This window comes from Platichthys flesus, chromosome 15 (genome assembly GCF_949316205.1).
Source record: "Platichthys flesus chromosome 15, fPlaFle2.1, whole genome shotgun sequence".
Lineage (NCBI taxonomy): Eukaryota > Metazoa > Chordata > Actinopteri > Pleuronectiformes > Pleuronectidae > Platichthys > Platichthys flesus.
In genome coordinates, this window is record NC_084959.1 from 8,935,196 (window position 1) to 8,962,989 (window position 27,794).

At 42.5% G+C, this 27,794-nt stretch overlaps 1 protein-coding gene across 1 annotated transcript in view; it reads left to right on the top strand.

Annotated features, from left to right (window-relative positions):
* Positions 1-20,231, top strand: part of LOC133970063 (transcription factor COE1-A-like) — a 94,490-nt gene extending 74,259 nt beyond the window's left edge. Inside the window, exons 11-17 of the mRNA XM_062406880.1 lie at positions 5,108-5,196; positions 11,764-11,829; positions 11,935-12,097; positions 12,305-12,487; positions 13,838-14,029; positions 14,952-15,020; positions 16,340-20,231. Coding sequence (XP_062262864.1) covers positions 5,108-5,196; positions 11,764-11,829; positions 11,935-12,097; positions 12,305-12,487; positions 13,838-14,029; positions 14,952-15,019 — 761 coding nt within the window. The 3' untranslated portion in view covers position 15,020; positions 16,340-20,231. The remainder of the gene's footprint in view (positions 1-5,107; positions 5,197-11,763; positions 11,830-11,934; positions 12,098-12,304; positions 12,488-13,837; positions 14,030-14,951; positions 15,021-16,339) is intronic.
* Positions 20,232-27,794: the final 7,563 nt, after the last annotated feature.

Sequence of the window (27,794 nt, forward strand, 5' to 3'; positions counted from 1 at the left end):
ACAGGTCGCAAAAGAAAGGTGGACTTTTAAAACCAGACTGTAAAGTATTGATCCGCTCCTAAGTGGATCACACGTATACTGACACACATATTCAGATACACACGTGTACATACACACGTACACAAACGCACGGAGAGTCGCCGAGAGGAGAGGAGCTGGGGAGAAAGAGATCTCATCTCATAAGGGGAAGAATGAAGCAATAATTCAGTGGTATTGAACTGCTGGCTGGCCAGAGAATCGATCTCACCACACCTCCTCCTCCTCCCCCCCCTCCTCCTCTGCTTCTCCTTTTACATCAGCCCTCTTCGTCCTTTCACCCACACGGCCTCTCTGGGTTTTTTCCTCCCTTGCCCACCCTCTCCTCTCTTCCTTGAACTCTTTTGTTTAAAGGCTGCCAAATGATGACAAGAAAAATGTCACTGTTGTATAATAAATCTTAAACACACAGCTTCAACACAGACGATATTATTTTCCAGATTTCCCCATGCCTCTTTGGCACATAACCCCCCCCCCCCCCCTCCCTCTGCTTTCCTCTGTCTCCCTCCTCTCTTCACATTTTTATTGTGAAACAGGAGTGGAGGGTCCGTCCTCATGAAACTTCTATGAGTATTGATCCGCAGGCAGCGCTGGCCTCTGAAAGGAAGAGCGAGGGGTGGAGGAGGAGTGATGGAAGAACGGAGGGTTGGATGAAAGTGGCAGAAGGTGTAGTTAAGAAAAGGAGGAGGGGGGGGGGGCTGAGCAGAACAGAGGGAGGCGTGAGGAGGGGGGAGGTAAAGGAGAGCAGGAGGGGTTCAAGCTGGGATGCTTTCATGGGGAGCAGGGTGGCAGATTGAGTTGAGATGAAACAGGTTCAGGCTTCATGTCACCAAGTCCTCGGCTGACGTGTCCCTGGTAGTTGTTTTCCAACAGTGATGCTTGAAGCTGTCATGAAACTTACATGGAACGGAACCATTTTGTTTTTTCCTTTTGTTTGCGAGTCTTCCACGAGCATCCCTCAGGAAACTAGTGGTCTGAGACACATACCATGTGACCCCTTGTATTTTAAACTTGTGACAATCTGTTCAGAATGTGTTTCCGTTAAATTTATTTTTATGTAACTCAGTGTTGTTGGTGCTGCATTTCTTGGCCAGGACAATCGTGAAAAAGAGCTCTTAGTGGGGAGTCACCTGTGAAATACATAAATGTTCTTCATGATGATAGCATATAGCTCAAAATACTCCAGACCCTCAGAGGGCTGCTAGGCCGGTTGTAAATTCTTACGGCTCTATTTTAACAATCTAAGCACCTGGTCTAAAGCACACGGAGAAAGTGCACTTGGCAATGTTCACTTGCTCCATGGGGGATTTATATTATAGAGACGGATGATGTGTCACAAGCAGTGTACACATGTTGTAAGGTCAGATTGATAATCTATTCTTTAAATAGTGAAATGTTGCTACAATTGCTTCAAACCAGCTTTCTTTGGTCAATCGCACAATGGCAAGACCAATGCACCAACAATCTGCTTTAGGTTGCCACTTGTTAAACATACTACACTTTAGGACCGACACCCATGTGTGCAATGTCCATTAGCTCGGAAATGTTGTCTCTGTTTGTCTGAAACCAGCAAAGACACTTTTTTACCCTTTTTAAGATAATACCTCTTGTAGTTTCTCAATACATAAAGTAAAAATACCACATTAGTCTTATCTCCTCAGCACAATGGACAGTGGATGTTGAGATACTGTTGATTTTGTGCTTGAGAGAAGTCTTTCTTTTTTCCGCGTGTCCATTTAGGATCCATGCAAACAAGCAGCTCTTTACAACTCTTTCTATCCCTCCTGAAGTTTGGAGACGAGTGCATTTGGTTTTGGAAGCTGTTGTTACGGTTGCCTTTTTAATCAATTGCATGGTTTTCTGCTGATACTGAAACTATTTCTGTTCCAGTGCGGAAATAAATCATTTGAGAAACCCGACCTTTTGGCTCCAAAGTACACACACGTACAACAGATCTACACAAAGCCATCGACAACATGTTGTTCTATTAATAAAGAGTCCGTTGGAGACACTTAAGACCTTAGGGATCCAAACCACACAAAGTCATCCTGTTGTATACGTGTCCTTGTGCGTGTGTGTGCGTGTGTGTGTGTTATATTAGAGTTGGCATCGGTTAAATGTCTCCAGAGATGCAAACAGTGTGGATCTGACACTGGCAGTTAATTCTGACAGTTGATATCCCACCGACTGTAAGGCAGCTGTTTTTGTCGTTTTGTTTCTCTCAACCATAACTGGGTTTATTTTTTTCTTTCTTTCTTTCTTTGGATGGTTTAACATATGCTCCCTTTCTCCTCTCCTCCTTCACTTACCTCTCCTCTCACCTGAATCCCTCCTCTCCTCTCCTCTCCTCTCCTCTCCTCTACTCTTCTCTTCTCTTCTCTTCAAATCTCTTCTCTTCTCTTGTGTTGATGCATTTATCACATGTGAATCATAAAATAATAATCCTAAGCAATATGTTTCCTTGGAGCGGGGGGAAAGTATTGTTCCTGACAGTTTCACATCTGGTATTTTTACAGCTAACAATTTATGAACTTATACTGCTAACAAATTATGTGGTTTCGGACACAACAGAAACCAGAAAATTGGGTGTGTGATGTGATAATAAAACAGACTAACACACACTCATGTGCTAAAAGAAACACAAAAAAAAGCACAGAGGATATTCAGCTGCAAGTAATTTATGAAAGCTGGATGTGGAAAGTACCAAATATCACTCCAGCTGCGCACTTGGACATCACACATACACAAACGCACACTTGCACCGAAGCACTCACGCGCACACACGCACACTAACACAGTGAAGCACAAATACAACCAACCTGCACATCCCACACGTACATCTCTTACCTCCATTTTTCTCTCCCTCTCTCTCTCTTACTCACACACACCTTAGGTTCAACAATAGGGTGAAGACACGTATAAATAAACACAGAAGCACACTCACACACACACACACATAATACTCATCACTCTGACTGACGGAGCTTTCAGAGCTCGAGTTGATTGACGTGTTGATTGGATAAAGACTGTAGAAGAATGTAATTGCAACATTAAAGTGAACTCTAAACGTTCTTTAAAGCCCTTTAGATTATACCTGCACTATTATCATCATACTGATGCTTTTGACACCATTACCTGCTCCACCGGGTTTCTCCACCTCTGAACATTTATATGTTGCATTAAACCATCACACGGATGCTCCCACCGATCCCTACTGTTAAACAGCAGCACTTGAGTATGTCATTGTACTTTCACCATGGAAGTCATTAAAGTACTTTATATATTTTGTTGACTTTCATAATCCATAATGTTTCCAACAATCTTCACACCCAGACAAATTCCCAATTCCTTTCAAGGTAACGGGACGTTTCATTTTTGTCGACTTTTAATATTGAATCCACTCCCCGTGGCTCTGCCTACTACAAAAAACACGATGCTAGCCAGTTAGCCGGTTAATCGTCTGCTCTTGGGATCATGATCATTGCAGTTTGCTGCATAACTTGAATAAAACGTTGACCTCAACCATGAACATGATTTGAGTCACGTCAGGTATATAAGTGCAACTTGACCTGATGTCAATGGGGAGCTCGAGCCAAGACAGCAAACAGTCATGATTTTGTTGAGTGGCTAGGTGTCCCTTGCAGTTAGGGAGCAAGCCGATTGGCCGATGCGGAGTGGACGGGCTGGGGTTTATTCTTATTGTTTGAGTTGAAATTGCACACTGCACATTTAATGGTAAACGACATCCTGTGTTGCAGCCGGCGGTTGAGTGCTCCGGTTTAGGAGAATCTCCACACAGGAGTTGTTGAAAGATGAGCTTTTCTCTCTGCAACACTTTTCCAGCAAAATTTCCTATTCACAGCTTCTCATTCACAAACCCTCCTCTCTAAAACACAGGCTTCTGTCGCCTCCTCCAGATCGTGCTGAGCAGGTTCATTATTTCTCAACACGGAAAAGCCTGAACAAAATCTCACTTAATAGGACGTTATCCTTTCTCCTCATTCCTCAACCCCCCAATCCCTGCACCCCCCTGCTGACTGGCGCAGATGTAGATGTTCTGTATCTGTATCTAAGGTGTGAACTATCACATTTTAAAACCTTTACTCTGCTTCAACATTAGTGTTCAAAGAAGGATACTGTTGCTTAAACAAGACTCTTGCATCAGATATCTTGTTTTCCAGCTGAAACTGCTGAGCCTGGTGAGCTGGAAGCCTTGACGGTTGTTGGTTGATTCATGTACACAATCATCAGCTTTAGCTTTCTGTTGTTTTGCATCAACTGGATGTTTACACAGACATGTTAGATTAAATATGAAATCCCACTGGGAAATCTAAATATTTTTATGTTTTTTTTCTCCAAGGGTCAAGAGTCAGTTTTCCTATTTCCCATCAACGCTTACTGGTCAGTGTCTCATTCCCCCAGTGCTGTATTTTACATTATATGACACTGTTGGGAATTGGTTGAAAACGCCATTAAAGAGGTTAAGGGTGCAAAAACAAAGTTTAAGTTTCAAGAAAGAGCAGATGGCGGAATGGAAAATCTTACCACACATGTTTACCCTTCACTGAGGCAAAAAGGAGGAAGAAGCAAATAAGACACAACATCATTATGGTAACAGGAAGTGGGAAATATCTTCAAATGTGGCAATAACCAATATCAGATAGTGTCCACCACAGCTAATGCCTTATTTTCCCATTTTAAAGGAAGTGAAACATCTAAAACACATTTAGCATATCAAATGTTGGATATACTTAATTGCATTATAAACCAGCTTACTGTGGTACAGCTTATTTAGGTTGTTGGTGATACAATCTACTCTGTGGGTTTCTACAGTAGGTGGCACTTTGGACAATGTTCTTTTTTTAAGGGACAATAATGTCGACCAACGGCAGAAAAGTAGTAGAATTCCTGAATTGTGACTTCTTAGCTAAAATTTTTTACGTTGCATCCACCCCAGCATGACATCACCTTCGAACAGGCCCCATTTTCTAGACTCACTCAGGAAGTGCTTGTCTCATGAGATCTGTCTGTTCTAAACAATAAAGCAGATTTCCGCTTCTGTTCTCCACAGCGCTGAATGAACCAACCATCGACTACGGTTTCCAGAGGCTTCAGAAAGTCATCCCGCGACACCCCGGGGACCCAGAGAGGCTGCCGAAGGTAACACATTGAATTAATGTTCACCTTGTGCAAAAGAATCCCAGTGAACTTGATGATGTTCACTGGGACCCTTCAGGAGGGCTGACTTACGCTTACCGTGATCGAATCTGCAGCTGCTCAGTTGCATTGAGCTACACTGAGCAGCTGCTGTTATCAAAGAACCAGCGCCGCAGACACACAGACATGAATTCAAAACACTGAGAACAAAACAATTATGCGTTTATGTGTTGCGTGTGGGTTTTGTTTGTGTTGTTTTTGAATTTCTCTGCCGAATGTGTGTTTTCAAATCTCTGGTGGCTCGTGTTGTTACCTCTCTGTGAACTCTGCGTGTGCGAGCTGCTTAACCCTCGTTTGCAGGGTGAGTGTTTGAATCGTCTCCAGATCAGAAAGTCATATCTGATTATTTGTTTAACAGCTGGAGATCAAGCAGAGCGTTTTAAAGGATCCGCAGATGTAAACAATTAGCACCAAAAGATGAGCTCGGCTTTGAAAACGAAACCCTGTCATGTTGATCTGTACATGCAGAGGGGACTCTTTCAAAGTGTGTGTGTGTCTTTGTGTGTGTGTGTGCTCGTGCAGGCTCGCCACGTTCACTTTAAACGTGGGTAAGAAAATCTGGGTGGGGGGGGGGTCACGACCTTTTCAAAAACAGCTGCTTTCGATTGGCTCCTCATGCCCGATGGAGCTGATCCAGGATTGGCTGCCTCTGCTGTGACATCATCAAGGCCTGGGCGCTGGTCACGATGCGATGATCTGGTGATAGTGCGATGTCATCGCGGCCGCGCCGACACCGTGGCTCCTGCACATGTGTTAGCAATCATTCGTCATGTAGATGCGCATTATCACCGTGGGAACCGCACATCACACACACTCCGCGCCTCAAATGTGAAGTTTGTGGATTTATTGTCATAAACGTTTATTGTTCTCCCTTGTTTACAGTGGACGATACTGTACGTTACAACGTGTTTAGCCTCGGAAGTTAATGAGCCCGTTGCTGTTTAAATGCTGGTATTAAAACTTAGAGTCAAGTTGTGAAACTGGACAAACACTCTTCTGTCCAGTTGGCTTCACTGTAATGAGCAAAGTTGGGTGTTTTAGACTGTTGGAACATTTTACGGTGTAAAGTTACTCTCTTTTTAGGACCGGTTACAAATCATTACAACAGGGAATTTTTCAATCATAATTTTTGCAGATTTGGTAAGAAGTCGTTAATGTGGTGTGGTCAAATCCAGCAGAGTTTCAAAGTTATTACGTCCATGTTGGCCGATTCAGCGAGTCTCTTGCCAGTGCTCAGAGCCAGCGCAGGAAGCCTGAGGGCTACAACTATAAGCCCTTTTTTAATAAACAGTGAATTTGATACTATTCTCACACTTCATTTATTACATTTTGGTCTGTTCACTAAAACTGTGATGTCAAACTTTTTTATGCCCAAACAATAATCTTGTTTTTTCCCGACCAGCCGAATGCAGATATTTTGTTTCGGAAAGTGTCATATATATGGCAGATATAGTACCATCAAATATTTAGCATTTTCGATTTTTGGTTTATTGATTGATTGAAATAATAATTGCCACTTAATTGTTGGCCAGTGAAATCATCATTTAACTGACCCTTTGTTGCAGATCATGTTTGTCTTTTACATTTTTTTGAGCAGAGAGAAAGAGGTCGACATTATGTTGCCACATGTGACTCATGAGAGTTTGCATCCTCTCACTAATCTGCAAATTAAAATTGATTTCATTATTTTACTATAACCAGCATCATTAACCAGATCATTTGATTTCATAACCGTAAATTGCCAGAATATGACCTGTATTTGCTGCATCCGTGTTCTTTTAACCATTACCATGGATCTTCAGCCTATAATAATCAAAATGATCATCACGCAAGATATTTCCAGGCAAGTCTACAATGAGAACTAACAGGTTGCACTGAGAAGCTGGATGCACTGATCAGGTATCAGATCCAACCAAAGGACGACAGAGAGGTTAATCAGAGCCAAACATGGGGGAGGACTATTGATCTGTAAACACAGAGACTTGTCACTGTGTTTTTTTTTATAGTGCACAAGATGAAAAACAAACTTTAACGGTTCTAGTTCTAGAGGAAACCAAATCTCCTGAGAAACTACAAAAGACAATGAGTGACAAAGAAATTTGGTTTCTCTTACACATTTTTACCGGTTTCTATGTGTGTGTGTGTGTGTGTGTGTGTGTGTGTGTGTGTGTGTGTGTGTGTGTGTGTGCATTGCTGGGTAATTCATCATTGTGCAGACTATTGGTTGATCGAACCGTGAGACTTTATTGCTGCTGCCCACCAGCAGTCTGTGTGTGTGTGTGTGTGTGTGTGTTAATATGGGTGGGGGGGGGGTGATAGTTTTGTTTGGCGCCACACACACACACTTGCCTGCACGTCAGGAGTATTGATCAGCCCTCATAATGAAGATAACAGACAAGACGACAGGCCGGCAACAGACAGACAGACAACAGACAGACAACAGACCGACAACAGACCGACAACAGACCGACAAACAGGCAGATGACAGATAGACTGACAGACGGGGCAGTGGAGTGTATGAGAGGATTACCAGTGGACAGCCGATTCTATAATTGTTCAGTGAACATTTAGGGGATTTTGCTGGCCACACACACACACAAACACACACACACACACACACACACACACACACACACACCAGTATTCAGCTGCCACTTTATGTCACAATAATCTCTTAAGCCTTCATCCAAGTGCACATATAGTTACTGTATAAAGTGATTTACACCGTGATGCCTGGAGACTGTTTTCACTGTCCAGTTTAAACTATAAAGGAGCCCTTTGAGCAATGGGGTGGCTGCTGTTCTGCCCCAGTTACACTTTGTCAGACCAGTGGCTTCTTAGTACAAATCAAGAGTGAATATTGGTTTGGAATTGAATAATTCTGACTTTTGAATCTTGACAAATTCTTCAGCTTTGTCAAAAATCTGAAAACGTTTGATAATCAAGTACCTATACAGCAGTTTTTTATACTCTGGTCTAATCACCCGTGAGGAGAATCTGTCTGAAACGGAGAAAAGAAGAAGGAGCAGGAACACGTCTGTGGCTGCACAAAGAAATCAATCACCCCTCTTGGTTTGCACTGCAGCAGGAAAATTAGGACAAAAACAGCCTTAAAAAACAGTCAAGGTCTTCTCCTTGTTTTAACTTAGCGAAAAAAATGAGATGTCTTGGCACGAATTGCATTTCTGCCATTGTGTTTGTAGAAGCATTTTATTTTATGTGGTTTGGTTCAGGTTGAGGTCAGGATGAGATCTGCTTACTGATCAGCTCTGGTAGTGAAGGAGTCCTGGTTGGGAAGGTTGACCAGTATGTGTCACCGCCGTCAGACTGGTGACTTCCTTTGTGACTCACTCAGCCGACATCGCTATGCGACTCATTTGGATGTCATGCATCACACTGAGGTCAGCACCGGCCCCGTATGAGTAATCCTGGTGATGCATGAACACACAGACGTGAAACCATGGAACTCTCTTTCTCTCTTCACTCAATCAGTGAGTGATTGTGTGTGTGTGTGTGTGTGTGTGTGTGTGTGTGTGTGTGTGTGTGAGAGTGTGTGTGCGCACAAATCAATACTTTTAATTATGTGTGCATGTGTGTGATTGGCCCCACATCCCTCATTGGCCTCATGTTAAGTATGACATCATCCCTGTGCGAGGTGTGACCCTGCATGTACAGCATCCCTAATGGGACATTAGAAGCGGATCAAGGGGCTAATGTACCAGCATTAAGGAAGAATAAGTCGTGTGTGTCATGTCTGTGCCGCCCTGGCACACGCATGTTACACACACATATGACCCCACAGAGAGTCTGCTCAGCGTTTCCTCTGGTCCTAATGCATAGGACATATGTGTGTGAGTGTGTCTGTGTGTGTGTGTGTGATGTATGATTACACCTCCTCTTATTTTCTCTCTCTGCCGACAGATATGGCTGTTCTTTCATGTTTCCCTATTTTTTTCTGTGTCTGACTGTGTTTGTAAGAGTGAAAATGAAATGAGGGACAAGTGCCTGTCAGGCGTATATTCCATAAATATTTGACAGCAGACAAAGACGATGTAGGACGAACACATGAATCAAGGCAAACATTAGAGATTACAGCTTTACAATCATTTTTCATTGCAGCAATTAGAGGAATCACAGAAAGGACACAAATCGGTGATTAAAGCAGAAATGCTTCAAAGCCAGTTTCCATCACTGTCATAATTCATCATCGTCTACTGTAAACCCAGGAAGCAGGTGACCCATCTGCATGTCATCATGCAAACACATAGACAACAAGGGTTTAACGCAAATAAGTTCACTGACAGCACTTTATTTACCGGTGAAGACAGTGAATAAATGGACTCAAAGAACTCTTTGCAGTAACAGGACATGTTAGAATCGAGCCTGCGACTGCTTTAGGTCTCAAGCCTCCGTATATGGGGCGACCACCAGCTCAGCTCGTGGTGCCGGTGTCCCACATAGTTCAACTAAAGAATCTCAGGCAGATCACACAGCTGTCCGATCTCAACAAGGAACACAGACTAAAATCTGTAAATTGAAGTTACCATAGGATGTGGTTTGAGACTAATTCCTGCCAGATGTTGAAATTATATAAATACATTTGTCTCTCCATGACCACACTAATCAGATGGGATCAGAGATGCATATTCATCTTGTGCATTGCTGTTGTTTTAACAGTTTTCAAAAACTACGCTTTATAAGTTTAAGAGTCTGCGGACAGATCTGCAACAACAGCTTTAGCCTCATTCATATCAGCACAAGCAGCAGGTAATCTGGCAAACAATGCTTTCTTATTTACAGAGGCAACCTGAGAGAGATTAATAAGGCGATGCGAGTAGCTGTGTGTCCAATAATGAGAGACGTAAACAGGCACAGTATTCAGAGTGCATCGATCCCAGCAGTCGCAGGCTTTGAGTGATGTCGTGTCTGCAGACCTGATAATGATGATGTTACCAGCGGATCATCTTTCCTTCCCGTTTATCAGCTACTGCCTTACAGGAACCGCTCGAACAGCCAGGATCAGGTTTCTGTGAGTGTTAGTGTTATAGTGTTAGGGTTTGTGTGTGTGTGTGTGTGTGTGTCTGCATGCGTCTGAGTGTGTGGGTGAGAGTGTGTGAGCTGCTTAGCTCAACAGCCTTATAATGAGAGGTTAACAGAGAGCCAGCCTGGCTGTAATAATGTGTAAAAGATTGAATTTAGCACCATGGACAGGCACACTAAAACTGCTGACTGGCTCTGTGACCTCACATATCACCACACACACACACACACACACACACACACACACACACACACACACACACACACACACACACACACACACACACACACTGATGGAGAGGCAATATGTTCACCAGGCACATGCTCACACGAGAGCGCTCAGGCAGTCATCCATAAGTGTGTGTGTGTGTGTGTGTGTGTGTGTGTGTGTGTGTGTGTGTGTGTGTGTGTGTGTGTGTGTGTGTGTGTGTGTGTGTGTGTGTCACACAGTGCAGGTTAATACTGTGAAGCACAGAGTAATTTTCTCTCTGTCGCCGGGCGGCCTCACGCTGTGGAAACGACAACACATTAACTGTTAAACAAGACACCTTAGACCCCGGGGTGGGAGTCGAGCGAAAGAGGGTTAGATCGAGAGAGTGGGCGGTCGAGGAGGAGAGGAGAAACAATAAAGAGGCTGAGAAAAAGGAGAGAGAACTGTTGATGTGTTTGTGGGTTTGGGGAAATAAGTGAGACAATTCCCGATGTGGAGGCAAAGCAGGGGGAAGGGAGTGGTGGCGAGAGAGGTGAAAATGGGTCGAGGGAGCAGAGGAGCCTGGGTAGAGAACAGACAGAGATGAGAAAATTGAGGGGGTAGATTAAAACATAACTTCCAGGAATAATTAATAACACTTTCCATCACTGGAGGGGAATAGAAATGAAAGAACTGTCACAGTGGGGCACATCCAGGTCTTCTTCACCTCTACCTCATTTTTTTAAACTATAATAAAACACAACATGAGAAAATAAGAACTGTTGAAGGATTGTCTAGAGTGTCACAGCAACAGAGCAGGTCAGGACAAGAACTGCCCACATGTGATCAGATATATACGAACAGCAATGCACAGGAGAAGATCCCACTGAGCAATTCAGATTTACTTCAGAGCATATTTTAAATACCTGTCACTTTGAGATGTCACGAAGACGCATAAAAGCACTCGACTTGACAGCAGATTATTTCTCTTTAAAAGGAGTGAAGGGCAATTTGTTTATCACGAATAGACGGTGAAACGGATGCCGGTGGATGGCGTGTTGGGGGGGGGGGGGGGTGAGAGGAAAGAGATTGTACTTTTTTCAATCACTTTTGTGTCGTTCTTTGAAATCGGACTGCGTGTGTGACTGAAAGCTGAATCTAACATATTGGTGAATTATAACTTAGATTCATTTTTCAAAATTCTGACCCCCAAGACGACATAAGAGGAAGGGCATAAAAACTGAAGCAAACAATTTATCTTTTCCTTCATCTGTTCTCAGGAGGTTATTCTGAAGAGAGCAGCCGACCTGGTGGAAGCCCTCTATGGTTTGCCCCATAACAACCAGGTAATGAGCAGACACATACACGGAAAGAGGACGGAGTGTGAAAGCATGAGTATGTTAGTTCTCATTTCAATAATTATTCTTTTTTGTTTTCCCGTGATCCTGCAGGAGATCATCCTGAAGCGTGCGGCGGACATCGCTGAGGCTCTCTACAGCGTTCCCCGAGGACACTCCCAGCTCTCCGGCTCCAACCACGGCGGCATGATGGGGGTCAACTCGTTTGGAGGGCAGCTGTCCGTCAACGTCTCCGAACCGCAACAGGCCAATCAGGGTGAGGATCTTTTTTTGACACAGATACATATCATTTTTGCCCAGTCATCTTGCAGCTATCTTGAAATCCTGTGAAAACCTTTAGCCATTTGCCTAAAATCCTTTTTTCATACAAAGTTGTCACTGTGCAGATGTTCCAGATGTGTGTTGTGAATGACCTGTGTCCTCGTCACTCTGACCCTCTTCCTCTCCGCCCTGTGTCCTGCAGGCTTCGTGCGCAGCAGCAGTAGTGTGTCCCCTCACGGTTATGTGCCTAGCCCCACGCCCCAGCAGAACAGTTACACCTCAGTCACCAGCACCATGAACGGCTACGCTAACAACACAGGCATGACAAACCTGGGAGGCTCGCCCACTTTCCTCAACGGCTCTGCAGCCAACTCGCCTTATGCTAGTGAGTGTGCACATTCACCCCCACACGCAAACATATACGTGTATGCACATCTTGAATACAGTTCCTACACTGTCGCTGAGAAGAACAAAAAATTGGTTTTACAAAGACTAAAACGGACAGAAAGTGAAAGTCTCAGATCTGCTGTGTGGAGATTTCCCCCCCTGGGGTTTTCTGTCTCTGTGTCTTCAAAAACAATCGCTAACTCCCAGCCCATAGAATCCATTTTGTCCTCCGTCCGTCTCCTCCCCTCTCCGCTTGCAGACTTTCATCTGACAGCCACACCTATTTTCTCTCTGTTGGTTAATTGCATCTCGCTTCCATTTGGCAGAAAGCGAGAGAGAGATAGAGATAGGATAGTGGATGGAGACAGAGAGACGCTGTGTATTTGCTAAAAATGTTCACACTGAAGATGATGATGCAGGTGGATGCGGATGTGGATGTTTGACTTAGGAGGAGTCGGCTTTACTTAAAACGTCCCTGTGTTACTTCTCATCAAATGCACTCAGTGCCTTAATAAACCACACAAACAAAACTATGTGGGCATGCAAACACTACACCATGATGTGATAGTGGGACAATGGAGAGTGATCTGCTGTGGTGACAGCCTCTGCTACGTGTGCAGGGACAGATCTTTGATGTAGCTCTGTTCGTGGCTGAACTATGCAAATCCCAAAAGATCCTCCCACAAATGTTGGATGAGGTTGAGGTCAGGGCTCAGTTAGTGCTCCAAACTTGTGTCTAAACCACAGATTGCATATAAAGATGGACGACGCATATCCACTTCCTCCCGTTGTACAAAAATGAAGCTATAATATCCCAGATATGGGCGGCACCATCTTGGAATCGTGCAGTAGCGATGGGGAGAAGGAGCCGTGGCATCGAGGTCCCACTGACACCCATGCATGACCAATCACAAAATCCATTCTCAGCATTTCACCCCTTAAAAATTAACACTTTTCCCATCCACTAACATGGAGGAGGTGAGGTTTATGAGCGATACTGCAGCCGGCCACCTTGGGATTATTGGTCATTCATTTTCATACACAGTCTACAGTTGAAACACATTCAAGGAGTGTCCTTATATGTATTTATATAGTATAATCTCACTTGAAGCGTTTAATGTGGGTCAGTGTGATATATATCAGGAATTTCTGTCTCACATAAAGTGGAGAATTTCTTATGTACCTGATGAAATTATAAATTATTTTTCAATAAATTAATGAAATAAATCTCATCTTTATTTTCACCCTCCATCTTCAATCCACCCCTCCCCTCTGTATCCCACAACTCTCCCTCTCTCTTTCTGTTTATTCCTCTCCTCTCTCCCGACGTTCATTTCTCCCGCTCCAGTTGTCCCATCCAGTCCCACCATGGCCTCCTCCACCGGCCTCCCCTCCAACTGCTCCTCCTCCTCTGGCGTCTTCTCCTTCTCTCCGGCCAACATGGTGTCGGCGGCCGTTAAGCAGAAGTCGGCCTTTGCTCCGGTGGTCAGGCCCTCCTCCTCCCCCCCGCCCTCGTGTACCAGCGCCAACGGCCTCCAAGGTAATTTAACATGACAGCAGCCAGTCAGCCAGAGGATGCTGAAAGGGGGGGGGCTCCTCCGTGGAAACTCATCCGTCACGATCCTCCCCGTTGTGTTTCACATCCTCCTCTTCCTCTTCTCACAGGTCTTGATAAAATATGACCGAATATCACAGAAGTTAGGAATTAATCTTATCTTATTGTGATCCTCTGCTTTTTCCACTGCTTCGGTTCACATCTGTGTTATTTAGTGAAATGCCTCACCAAATTATTGAATAGACTTCCATGAAATGTTCTACATGCATTCACATCGTCCTCACAGTGAGGCATCCTCAGATCTTGTTTTTATTCATCCGGGAGTTTGATTTATGACCAAAACAGGCAGAACTAATAAAATTCCCATAAACCTCAGGTATTCATTGTATTCATATATGATTTTATTAAGAGTGCGAAATTGTCCACCACTGAGTCGTGTCAGAGATGCGACATCCGCTTGGACTAATGCATGGTCATAGTTTGAACTATTGACGTCTTAAACCAGTGTTGATAGTCATAGACGACACACAACACACTGCTCAGTGTCAAAGTTTTGCACTGAAACGCGCAATCTTCACCTTAACCTTTTCCTCACATCATTACACAAGAGCATCACGCTGCATTGACATTCAATACTTGTGACTGTTTCAGTATTATGTGATTATTTGCCAAATAAACTGAAGTTTCTGTGGTTAGGTCATTTCAAACTTTTTAAATGAACTTTTTTTCTGTTGAGGACATTTTGTATCCACTTTCTTTTTGTATTGCTTCACCTTTTGGATGAACCAAATTTGTTTTCTCTTCTCTCTCCTGTTTTCCTTCTCTATCTTGTAACCCTTCCTCTTGTTACTCCTCTGGACTTCCACCCTTCCCTTGTCATGTCTCGGTCCCCGTCTCTCTCTACCAGATCAGACATTTGTGGACTCTAGCAAGTACTCAACAGCCAGCTCTCTACAAGGCCTGGCCTTCACCTGAAGTATGTTCCTCAGCTCTTTCTTCAGTCTTCTCTGTTAACCACTCACATTTGCTCCTTCCGATAAACTGACCAGTTCATTTGAGACTTTAAACGTTCAATAACTCATTTCACTCATAATCCTGCTTTTTCACCTCAACTTCTCCTAAACACGTTATCTTTCTTTCAATTGTTCTCTCCTTCTTAACATCACTTCATCTTCGGCCTGTGTTAAGTTTTCCATTCACCTCCCATCCCACAACACAGATCTGTTGCCTGGTAACTCCTCTCTGTCGCTCTATTGGCTGGGAAAACAAAAGACAGGAAGTTGGATATTTACAGAAACAAAAAAAAGACATTTGGCACAGTGAATTTATTTCTCTGAGTTACTGACTTTGTTTAGATGTGTGTGTGAACTTACGCTAGCTTGTGTGTGTGTGTGTGTGTGTGTGTTTGTGTGTGCTTGTGTGTGTGTCTGTGAAGCGAGAGAGTGAGTAAGAGAGAGCATGTGCGAGCGAGGGTGTGGGAACTCAAAGCTTAGCCTCAAAGCACAGCTGACATAAACACTATGCACACGCACACACAGTACTTTCCTCTGTCACACACACTCTGTGATCACATGCTGGCAGCTTACTAGGGAGCGATCAACAATGACAGCTGTTCGACTCTCTTGACACTTTATACTGTCAGTATACCTGGCCATGTTTTACGGGGGTGGGCAGCATCAAGACAGGAAAAAATAGTGGTAGAGATGAAACATTAGAGTTTGTAGAGTTTTTTTCGACATAAATATTATTTTCCTTCCATAGTTTTCACTTCCCATGAAATATAAATCCATTAAATTATTTCTATGGTCTGTTGTTGTTTTTTTTGCGTGTGTGTGCGCATGTGTGTGTCAGTATGGGCTGGGCTATGTGTTCACACCCATCCCTTGGGTTTAAATACAACACACACCATGATGCAATCTCTCAGGCACACCCACACACACACAAACACACACCCATATACACACACACATGCACAAACACACAAACATATAGTAAAATATGCCAACTGTTCCGGCTCTGCGTTACATGTGTGTGTTTGTGTGTAAGCATCGTCTCTCACAGCCAACTCAAATGACGTGTCCTCGCTCAGTTTTACTGATTTATTCCTCTATTGATGTTTAAATGTCTCTGCAGTCACACAGCTGCACAGATGGGAAAACATATTGATGCATTTACGAGAGATTTCTTTTTTTTTTTTTTATGACGATGAAAATATTTGGCTGTGTTTTAAAAAAAAGATCTGTCTTTTTCTCCCTCCCTCCCCTCCCTCTGTTTATTTTTCTTTCCACCCGACAGCAATCCCTGGAATGATTGTCCCACCCATGTAAAAGATGTGAGTGCATGACTGAGTGTGTGCGTGAATGTGTGTGTGCGTGTGTGTGTGTATGTGTGTGTGTGTGTGAGATGAACCAAGCACACTCGCACCGATCCTGGCGGAGGTTTTCGGTGGGAGTCGGACTCCGGTCGGGGGATGGACGCAGCCCTCCCTATCTGAAGGAACAAACCCAACTCAGGCCCTTTCTAACACGGAAAAAAAACAAACAACTGCAAGGAAACAAATGTTTGCGAGGAAATAAGTTGTTTAGACTTTGTACACCTTGATGCTTTTAAAGGAGAATGGCCACGCCTACATCATGACTCTCCATGGACACTGGAAGTGTATTTATTTAGGAGAGAATCCACTTCCTCCCTTGAGTGATTGTCGATTTGTTTTACTTTTTGTGCAGTTAACGTGTGATAATCATCTTCTATCTGTATAACCTACATGAGGGATTTTCTATTTATGAAGTTTGGTCGTTAATGAAGGATTATAATGTGAAGAATACCTAATGATGATGGTGTTGATGATGAGTAAACAAACCATGATGATGATGATGATGATGATGATGATGATGATGATGATGATGATGATGAAGAGGCTGCAGGGATTCATACAGGGTGGAATCCAGCCGACGCAGACAAGCCAAACCAGACACGCACCCACTTTCTGTCCTCTTTGCCAAATCCACTCACATTCTTTCATCTACATTCAATCATTCAGCCTGATGGATTCAGATGCTTCCTGTCTGCGACTGATGCTGATGATGCTCCTGTGTGCTCATTTGTAAAAAAGTGCAAGTCTGCCTTTCAGCGAAAGAGAATTCAGTCACTCATCGAACCAAGAAGAATTTTGTTTTGAACCCTGCTCGATTCAGGAGAGAGAGATAGAGAGAGAGTAGAATGGCACTCAGTGGAGCACATTCCTCCACCAAATGAAAACCACACTTAAATTCACTGGATACTGATTGTATTTGGATCCGCACCAAACTGCACACACATAAATAGCAGTACCCTAAACATGCCAGATTTTTCGCTCACGCCTGGTCCTGGTAGTAATCCATCCAGAAGTTTTTGCATAATCTTGCTCACAACACAACAACCAACAAATGGACCTGCAGGGGTGAAAACATAACCTCCTTGGTGATAGAGTTAGTTGGAAAAAGGCCATGAATGAATTACGCTCCAACCTAACAGAGAGGTGTGTGATGACTTGAGGCCAACAGCAGCCTCACTGTCGAGGATTTGAACCAACAACTCTGCCAATGAGTCTGTCCATCGCTCCTGTGACCATTTGATTTGTTTTTAAGTTGGACGCAGCCACGGTGACCTCCAAGGGACATGTCTTAAAGACTGCTGCCATTTAGACTTAAGTTTTGCTGTGAGAGTTGATTTTGTATCATGTTTTGTCTTAACTCCCTCTTTTGGTTTGCTGTGACTTATCTTTTTTTAGTTTTTTTGTTGTTGTGTGATTAGACAGCCAATCAGATTTGATTGTGTTACCTGCCCACTGATCTAGTGAGAACTAGACAATGGTGTGTCTTAAATTCTGCACTGCAAGAATTGTCAAGTCTTCAAACCTTCTATTGAGTCAAAAAAAATAACTTTCTTTAACTGAGGTACAGTGGCTTCAAATCTGCCCCACTTACCTTTGTATTTAAAGGAGACATAGTTTGCCTTTTTTAGTTTTACTATCCTCTAGTGGGTTACATATATATGTTTTGCCTATGTAAAAGGTAATAAAGTTTTAAAACCAAAAGTCCACCATAGTCTGCTCCCTCAGCAGTAAACGAGACTGAAACACCTCGTCAATGGTCAGAATAATCTACACAGTGGAAGTCATTGGTCAATTCCGACAGATTGGGCCAACTGTTACCACCCGGCTAAAGGGAAGCAACATAGAGTAGTCAAACAACAACTAACTTTGGAAAAATCTATTTTAAAGTTAAGAACAAGAAAGGATTGGTGGCTGATAGCAATGCAGCTGATCCTGGCTGCACAGAGAGAGAGGGAGAGCCGGAAGCTTCTCAGGCTTTTTAAAGGCCAGTCAGCAGGTGCCGGTTGGCGGGAAATCATGACACAGAACAAGTTTTGGGACATAACACCAACTGACCAATCAATGGCAGAGTGAGCTTTATTGGGAGGGGTTCTTAAAGACACAGGAGCTAAAACCAAGTTTCCGAGACAGAGGCTGAACAGAGGAGCTGTAGCAACGGACAGTCCGAGGAAAGTAATTCATTTTCTAAATGGTGTTAGTAAATAATTACAATTATCAACCTCAATAAAAGCATACTATGTCTCCTTTAAACCATAATTACATCCTATTTATGCACATATTAAGAAGGAAAGACTCCATCCACATGGGACAATTTTTGCAGCGCAGGACCGAGCAACATGTCTTAAATTAGCAGTGTGTGGAAAGTCCCTGATGGTTTGCTGTGAACGTCACTGCTCCCTCAGGCCTGCAGTCTGAGCTTGCACCTCACTGTGTGTGATTCTATAGTCTTAACGCTTTTAGTTTGTGTTCTCTTAATTTTGCCAAAGCCCTTATTTGAGATGTTGATGCTCAAACAGTCTTATGCCACAGTGTCCCTGCTGTTCTACACGTGTTTTCTTGTCACAAGCAGTATAAGCCAATAATGTTATTTTATGTATAAACTGTCTGTTTAATAGGAGCGTCAGATTTCAGATATGCTACAACTAGAAACTGTTTAAAAGTTAATTTTACTGGACAGAAAACCTAACTAGACCCAAACAAAAATTTCAGATTTAAGCTAAATGAGGGAACAATACCCTCTCAGCCAGAAGTCAGTAGCCTCAGAGAGACTACGGGCAGTATTCAAGAACTTGGTTGAAAGAACAGGAACATTATCAAATATGAAAAATCCCAGAAATCAACTAAAACCCCTAAACTCACGCCCTTCATTATGTTCTCATGTTCTGATTTGCTTATGTCTCTCATTTCAGAGGACCTGAATGTTATTTGATTTTATATCATATCGTCTGTTTATTATAAGCCAAACTTCCACTGCTCATTTCAATCAAACTAAAAGAAGCCATGGTGTATTTTTTTTTTTTTAAATCATTTATGGAAGTTTCATCTTGTACCATCAATGTTAAAGTCTGCATATTTCTGTTGCATTATCTCGACGTAGCATTTACATATTTGTCAATATGATTGTCTGTGTTTGTCTTACATGCAATGATGAAGAAAGAAAGAGATGGATGGAACAAATGTCTCTCTCTCTCGCTCTCTCCTTTCTCCTGCTCCAGTCAGGTTTTCTGTCCTCTCTCTGCTCCCTTCCTCTCCTTCATTTCCCTCCCCCACCTTGTTTTGATTGTACTATTAATACTCTGTATGTTTGCCTTCTGCTTTTTCTTTTCCTTCACTTTTCCTTTAAAAAAAAAATGAGCCACCTATTTATTTGATCTCAAACATGGGTCTGGAGACCACTCTTCTGTTGGTGAGCATGTGTGTGTGACTGAGTGTCATCATTTTTCCTTAAAAAGAAGAATGTGATGTTTTAATTAAAGTTGAAGGATGTTTTTTTTTAATTGTTTTTTTGTGTTTGTATATTACATAGTTTAAATACCTGTACAGGAAGAAGTGACTCAAGGGTTTGGCTTAATGAAGTATGATGAAGCACTTGTCAAACAACAGTGAACACATTCATCACGGCTTGTCTGGATTCAGTGGCGGTCATCATTCACACACACGTTATCAGCAGTACCGGTGTGGAAGTACAGAGGAAACTACTGTAAAGATGATAATGTTGATTTTTTTTTATTATTATTATTTTGAACTTTGAAGTGTAAAAGTAACTTTTTGACTCGTCACTATATTTAATTAAAGTTCTTTCTTCTCTGTGAACAGGTGTCTTCGTTTTCTTTTTCTTGCTTTGTAGCGAATCACTGTCACTCAAACATCAGGATACAGCAGAGGGGACGTTCTGAAGTGGAGGTTTCTAGTCGTCCTCTCTAGAGCCAGCAGAGCGTTGATGAATCACCAGGTTGATTTGGTCCAGCCACCAGTCTCCTGTTTCTCTTCCCTGGTTTCCATCTCTTGTGCTTGATTTGTGTTTGGGCTCTTTTCTCAAGTCGTTTTCAGATATGAGCTCCAGAAACTTGGGCCTGGACATTTTCATGAGTTTGACTTTTTTACATTTTAAGAACGCAGCTTGATAGTCCACGTTATACGAATTTCGCAAAAACAGAAATAAGAGACCAGGGGTGTCACCTCGGTAGAGCAGGCAGGAGGCATAACATTGCAGTTTACAGCACATCACCAAAACCTCTCGGAACTCGTTGTCTTTCCACGTTGACACCTTCACCTTCATCGAGAAATGTGTATTCTTTTGCTACCCTCTCTTCTTAGGCCCGTTATCAACACGTCCACTTACCCCATATCAATTTTCTATACATTTTTCAGTTTCATTTCCTCTGGGCTCACTTATCCTTCTCCAGACATTTCAATCTGGGGCTGTTAGGAAAAATTCTGAAAAAGTAATCACTTGTAGCTGTACTCATGTTTCTCAGATGTCTGATCAGTCAAGTCCTCCACACTCAAGCCATCGCACGTTAACAAGCAGTTTTTAGATTTACTGACCATCGGCAGCCAGCTTAGCTTCATCACTTCACCGCTCTCAGACACATGGTTACTCGACCTCCAGCTATAAACACGAGGTAACGCCTGAATGTAGATTCGCCATCACCAGCAAGCCAGGACAAACAGTTTGTATATTTGGAGGTTTCATTCTACTCTAAGAGGCACCACCTCCCCTGCACCTCAACCTGAACTCAGACCAGTTTGCTCACTGGACACATGTAGTTCACATCTAGTCAACCCTAATCCCAGGAGGGGCAGTGCTCAGGCTGAGAGCTTCACCAAGGACAGACACCATCCAGGTCACAGCCTCCTTGCCTCCCTAGGTCACAAATGAAAAGATTTTTGCGTTCCCCTCCCCCCTCAGCAGTCTGAGGATTGTATTAACCAATGTTAAATTGCACAGACTTGAGTTCCTGTTTTTCTGAATCTGTCAATTTCAGATTTTGGCTCCGCTTCCTTTTTGCTGATTAACATCTGAACCTCCCAGACTTTGTCACCTTTCACCTATCATTGACACCCTCCTCTATTCAAATGCTCTATTCCAGTAAAACCGGAGAGGTCCTTTTCGGTTAAAGTGTTACCCAATCTTGTATTTCTCCATTCCTTCTGTCACATCAACTTGTTTCTGTATCCAACAGCTCTGATGTTGAGCAAGGCTACCAGCACTGCCAACTATATAGTTTGTGCCCATGTGTGTGTTTGTTTGTGTGTGTGTGTGTCCATAAACAATACAAATTCTCTACTGAGACCTGTTTCTGTAATGAGACAGATGGGCCCTGCCTGGAGTTTGCTATCAGCTCGACCACAGGCAGTGTGTGTTGTGTGTGTGTGTTTGTGTGTGCATGTGTGTGAGGTGTTGCTATAGGAATATTTCTATTCCTATAGCCTGCAGGCTTAATCAAAGAGAAGCCACAGATGTCTTATTGACACCAATTAGTTTCTCATGGCGCACACATACACAAATACACACACATACAGACACAAACACACATGTACAGAGACTGTGGACACATCTGTCCTTTTTATTTTACAGTTGACGTGAGTACAATTTGTGAATTTCTTGTTTTAATAAGTTGAGTCGATTTGTGTACTAAATGCACACATGCACATAAAAAAAAAAAAAAAAGGTTTTGTGTGTGTGTGTGTTTGCGTGTGTGTGTGTGTCTAAGAGAGAGAGAGAGAGAGAGAGAGAGAGAGAGAGAGAGAGAGTCTGTGAAAGTCTGACGAGACAGCACTGAACACATCCATTAGCTAATGGATCCCTCCTCTCGTTTTTCTGTCTCCTCTTCTTTTATCCCTCTCATCCTCCCTCCATCACCACATCACACTCCTGATGCACTTAACCCCACCAGGAAAAACACACGCACACACACACACACACACACACACACACACACACACACACCCAGAGCTCCTCCCTTCCTCCTCCTTCAGCTGGATTCAAAACCTTTATTTACACAGCCTGTACATGCTGACAGTGAGCCTTCTTTTAAGGTTTGGCTCCGCTCACAGAGCAGATTCAAAACCAAGAATATCACAGTTCATTTCAAATTACAGCAACACAGGACAGAGGGAAGTGGACAGAGCTGCTTTATTACCTGCAAATGATGGTGAATGTGGCTTTTCATGGTTGAAATCAAAACATACCTCCAAAATAGAGTGCTGTTGTTCTAAAACATAACTAGGTTTTGGTGTTTCTGGAGCTTGTGTGTGTAAATGTAAATACTATTCACTGCATTTACCATACAACACAGTGCTTAACAAAAATAACAAATGACAATGCTTTAAATCTATAATATTAATTATTGTGATCAATCAACATGTTTTCAGGAAATCATATTTAACAAAGCAAACCAATCAGTATTCATCAATACACAAGCCTGACCAATCACAAACCTGTCCAAGCTGTCAATCATGATGTTTCACAGCCTAATTTGACACAAAAGTCTTGAAGGAATAAATTATTTCTTGTGTACACTGACTTTTTAGATTGGTCCATGTCCTATCTACCAACATGGAGAAGGCAGGGTTTATAATGACCTGTACTGCAGCCAGCTACCAGGTGGCGAAGGAGGTACTTCAGCCTTTGGGGAGCTGTCATGTTGTCTATCTTTATATGCAGCCTATACTTTCTTACATATTTCTCAGATCACCCTCATTGTTCCTGTGCCCTGCTGATGATGATATAGAAAAAAATGTATCCAGATTTTTTTTGTCTATCTATTATTTCTCAGGGTGTAGCTTTCTATCTTCACAAACATGCTAGGGCTCCATAAATTGTCCACATGCACTTGTCAGATGCTTAAATAAAGAGGATTTCACAAACTACATAGGTGTACTACATCTTGGGAAGCTGAGCATCCAAAGAGTGAAGCAGCTGAACCATAATGTAAACTCGTGAACTTTGGCGTTTACAATATTTTTACTGGTTAAAATATCTGGTAGCAGGTAGGTGTTCATGTTTCACTGTGGAGTTCCTCTCTATTCCACTGAGCCTCATCTCCTTGTGCAACAGCTGCTCACTTTCCAAACCGAACTCCAGAGAAAAGAACCTGATTCACTTATTACAATCAGATGTGGGATTTGTAAAGTGACTTCTCCTGCTACGGCTCTTACATTTTGTGTTCACACGGTTTAAAAAGTCAACACATTTTTCTATGTTAAAAGACAAATGTGAAAACAATGTGAGAAAACTCGCTCATAGTGAGCTTATCAACTCAATCTCGACTTGACATAGCTCTGTAGCAATGTTGCTGTGCCGCCCAAAACCCTTGCTGCTCTGTAGCGTCATTTTAAGCAGGCAGCATGCAGCTGTTTTCAGTGAATAAGCTATTCAGTGTGCTACTCCCCAGAACTAAACGTTACACAAACATTAACAACTATCGTGAACGTTGTGGGGAATTTAGCCACTTGAGCCAGATATTTCTTTCTCTCAGGAGTTGGTGGAGACCAAAAACAGAGCCAAAACAGATCCGGAGACCATTTTGTAAAGAGTTAACATCAGCTGCAACACATATACGCAACCGTTTTTTTCTTTACATGAGTACACAGTGCTAATATGGGTCACTTCCATCTTAATTTTTCATGTTGATCTTCTCAATCACAGTTCTTATTAATGTTAGTCCCCACTACAGAATGTTCTCCGGAAACGTAGTAAAGACATTTTCCTGAGATTTTTCGGAAGGGGCTGTATGTGAGAACGCAAATGTCCCGAAAAAGAATAAAACAATGTCAACATCTCAAGATCCCGGAGACAATGAAGATGTCAAAAAGAGAAGACAAGGTTCGTGTCTGCAATCAGCCATACACAGACTTTCAAGGTGTAATCACGCTTTCACAGCCAGTAATGAATATTGCACCTATATTCACCAGGGAGCCAGAAGTACAAACGAAAGATAATGCATCATTTTGCATCGGCTGGATGAGCAGGAATGAAATTGTTTGCAAGTTTGACACATCAAGAAAAAAATGATTGTAGCCTCTTTTAACTTTTAACTGAGATGGTGCTATACAAATACAGTTTATTATTATTGTTATTAGTAGTAGTCGTAGTATTAATAGTAGTAGTAGTTATAGTAATATAGCTTGGATGTAGAAAGTGTGGCGTGAAAGTAATGAATTAACAAACGCAGAAGATAAAATGATTAGAGAGGAAAGATGTGGGCGTCAGCAGGTGATGGAGGAAGAGGAGTGGGTATCAACGAGACAGGAAAGATGTGAAGAAGAGGAGGGTGACACAAAGATAATGCGTGAGGGATAATGGACTCTTCTCTTGAAGGAAAGGTGGTGTTGCTCTACGATTTGACAATCAAGAGCAGCAGAACAATGAACCCTTACCTTATGTGCGTGTGTGTGCATGTGCATGTTTGTGTGTTCAAGGTTTGGCCTGTGCATTTGAATGAGGTGTGCTAAAGCTAAGTACAGAGGATGACACCCGGCACTGATGCCACTCCAGAACCACTTGTAACACACACTTTCACACGTACTGAAAGACACTCACACTCTCTCCTACCCACTCACTTAAGTGGAGGGTTTGAAATTGAGCTGGGACTTGGAACGAATACTCCAAACAATTATCGTTCTCTCGTGCGTCTAGTAATCCATTTCCCATGAATACATTCACATCTGCCTCTTTTTTTTTTCTTTTCCCACCTCCTCCCTCCATCCTCCTCCTCTTCTCTCACACATTTTCACCTCCCTCACAGGTGATGGTATGTTTCCCTCGGGCTTTGGCCGAAATGTGACAATACAGCAATCACACTGTTGATTTATGGCAGCGGATGCCTGTCACACAGTGTCCAGACTGTCGTCAGTGGCAGCCAGCGAGACACTGAGGCTTCCTCCCGGAACAAAATGAATGCAAGATTTTGTTATTCTCGTGTAGACGTAATTGTAACGTGTGAGGAAGTGGAAAACATTTCCTTATTTTTTTTAAATGAAATATCTGTAACATTATGGTTTATTTTGAATTGGAACTTAAAATGCAGCTGGTGAAGAAAATGCTGGTATTCTATAGAGTTCTATTTCTTATATTTTTATTTATGAGTTATCTTATGATGAGTGTAAGCCCTAAAGTGTAAATCAAGACCTTAAATCACAAAAAACAACAGATAATTATGTTTCCTCAATTGTCCTTGTGTTTTCCTATTGGTGTTTTGTGATTTGTTGTTGTGATTACCACACCCTGTTACTTCTTCATTACTGCATTATTTAGTGTTATATACTCTCCATAAATCACCTTTGATAAATCCTAATAAAATGTCTGTTTTATTGTAGCTGGAATCTGTTTTCTCTCACTCTGATCTCGTCTTGGACTCTCCTGAATCCGATTTGATTTATCTCCAGAATCCTCTCTCTTGCCATACGTTGATCTGTGAATGATTAAATTGTCAGATTCGTGCTCTTCCTCGTAGCCACTTCTAATCTGCGTTGCTCTGACATCATCACTTACTGCACACTGATATCATCGCTGCCAGGAAGTTGAGACTATAGGAGTGATGACGCCCAGCAATGTGTGGTGATTGGCAGCAGTGATTAATGATATCATCCCGTTAATCATCGCAGAAATAAGTAAATGCAGCACTTCTGGTTTACCATGATGATGTCACTTCCATTGCAAGAAGGCTGTGCGCATATGTGGTGTCACACTACAGAATGTGAATATGATATCATCAAGTACCGTCCCAGACATTCTGTATGAACGGTGCAGCCGTCATGTTGAAAGCAAAAAGTTAAAATGTCACGACCGTTAGTTTCTGTTCCCAAAGCAGAGAGAAGGAAAGTGAGAGCAGGACTCTCTGAAACCACAATCCATGACAGGGTGAGACCACGAGCGTGAAGGTGAGAACATTGTTAGTTGCAGTGTAAATGTATGTGAAACTAGAATTGAACTGAGTCACCTAAATAACCCTGATTTAATCAAGATACATTATTTTACATTTATTCAACCAAAAAAATTTGAAAATCTCTTAATTCCTTGTCTGAATCCACTCCAGAATGTGAGGGGTTATCTTTTGGCCCGTACAACACGTATCTGCAAGTTTAAAAGAAAATCTGTTTAGTAGTTGTTTTTTTTTACGTAGTCCTGCTGACCATCAGAGAAACTGCAGTAAAAACATAACCTTGTGTAAAAGTGTCTCCCTTGTTGAGAAGGTCTATGTGGCCTTTGTGATTTGTTGACGACCCCTTGCCCTCAAGCACATGGCCACAACTTTTGATGCTTATCCAAACAAAGTGCTTTTCCTGCTGCAGGAAAACATAAAGCACACCAGTTACTGTCCATATAGTTAAACACTGAATGCCACTCCAGGTATCAGGTGATTAGAAAAGCAGATGTGAGAGTTTGACCCGAGCGTATGTTGAATCGGAGCTGTGTTATTTCCATCTACATAAAAAAAAGGAGCAGAACAGACTTTTATATACAGGAAGTATGGATCACTTTAACCTCTCAGAGCAAAGCTCAATTGCCCATAATCCTCTCTGTCTGTCTGAGTGTTGCTGTTGAGCCCAAGCCAATCAAATAATGCCTGTGCCCAGTCAACCATGAGATATGTGGTGTGTGTGTGTGTGTGTGTGTGAGTGTGTGTGTTTGTGTTTTTAACTTTAGTCTTGTATTAGCTAATTTGAGTATCGAGTACATACAGCTCACACACGCACACACGCTCACACACACACACACACACACACACACACACTCACTGACACACACCCGTAGTGTTTTTACAGTTTCCCAACATGTCCCCAGTGCAGCGCTCTGAAGCTCGGTGCTGCCAGCTGAGTGCTCAGGCAGGAGGTCTGCAGCCTGCACTGACCCCCTCAGCGACCCCCGGGAGCCTCTTTCAGAGAACCATGGCTCAAGTGTGCAGCATCGCGCGCTCTGCGAGGTTTGATCTCCCGCTGCTCCCCCGCTGAACACAGCAAACACAGAAACACACCAAAGGGGATCGAACAGTTCTCAATAGTTTATCAGCTGCCACGGACTTTTAACCCTTCATTGCAGCAGCCTCTCTCTGAAACAAAACCTAGAAAAACACATAAAAAGTTTTTCTAGCAGCAGCACCATAGTTCAGTCGTGTGAGTCAAGTCTTTTTTTATAAATACAAATAACATTTTCTGAACAAATTACCATTCAAGCCTCTACTGAAGCTACAGTTCATCACAATCTTTTGAATGAGATGTTTACATGAGTTATTTAATTCTCTGCATAAACTGAACTAAACCTTAACTATGTGTTTATTATTGTTACCGTGACATGGTCCAGGTTTACCTAACACTGGCATGTGTGCGCCTTGTACACTCGTGTTATGAATAAATTAGTTAAGTGGTCAT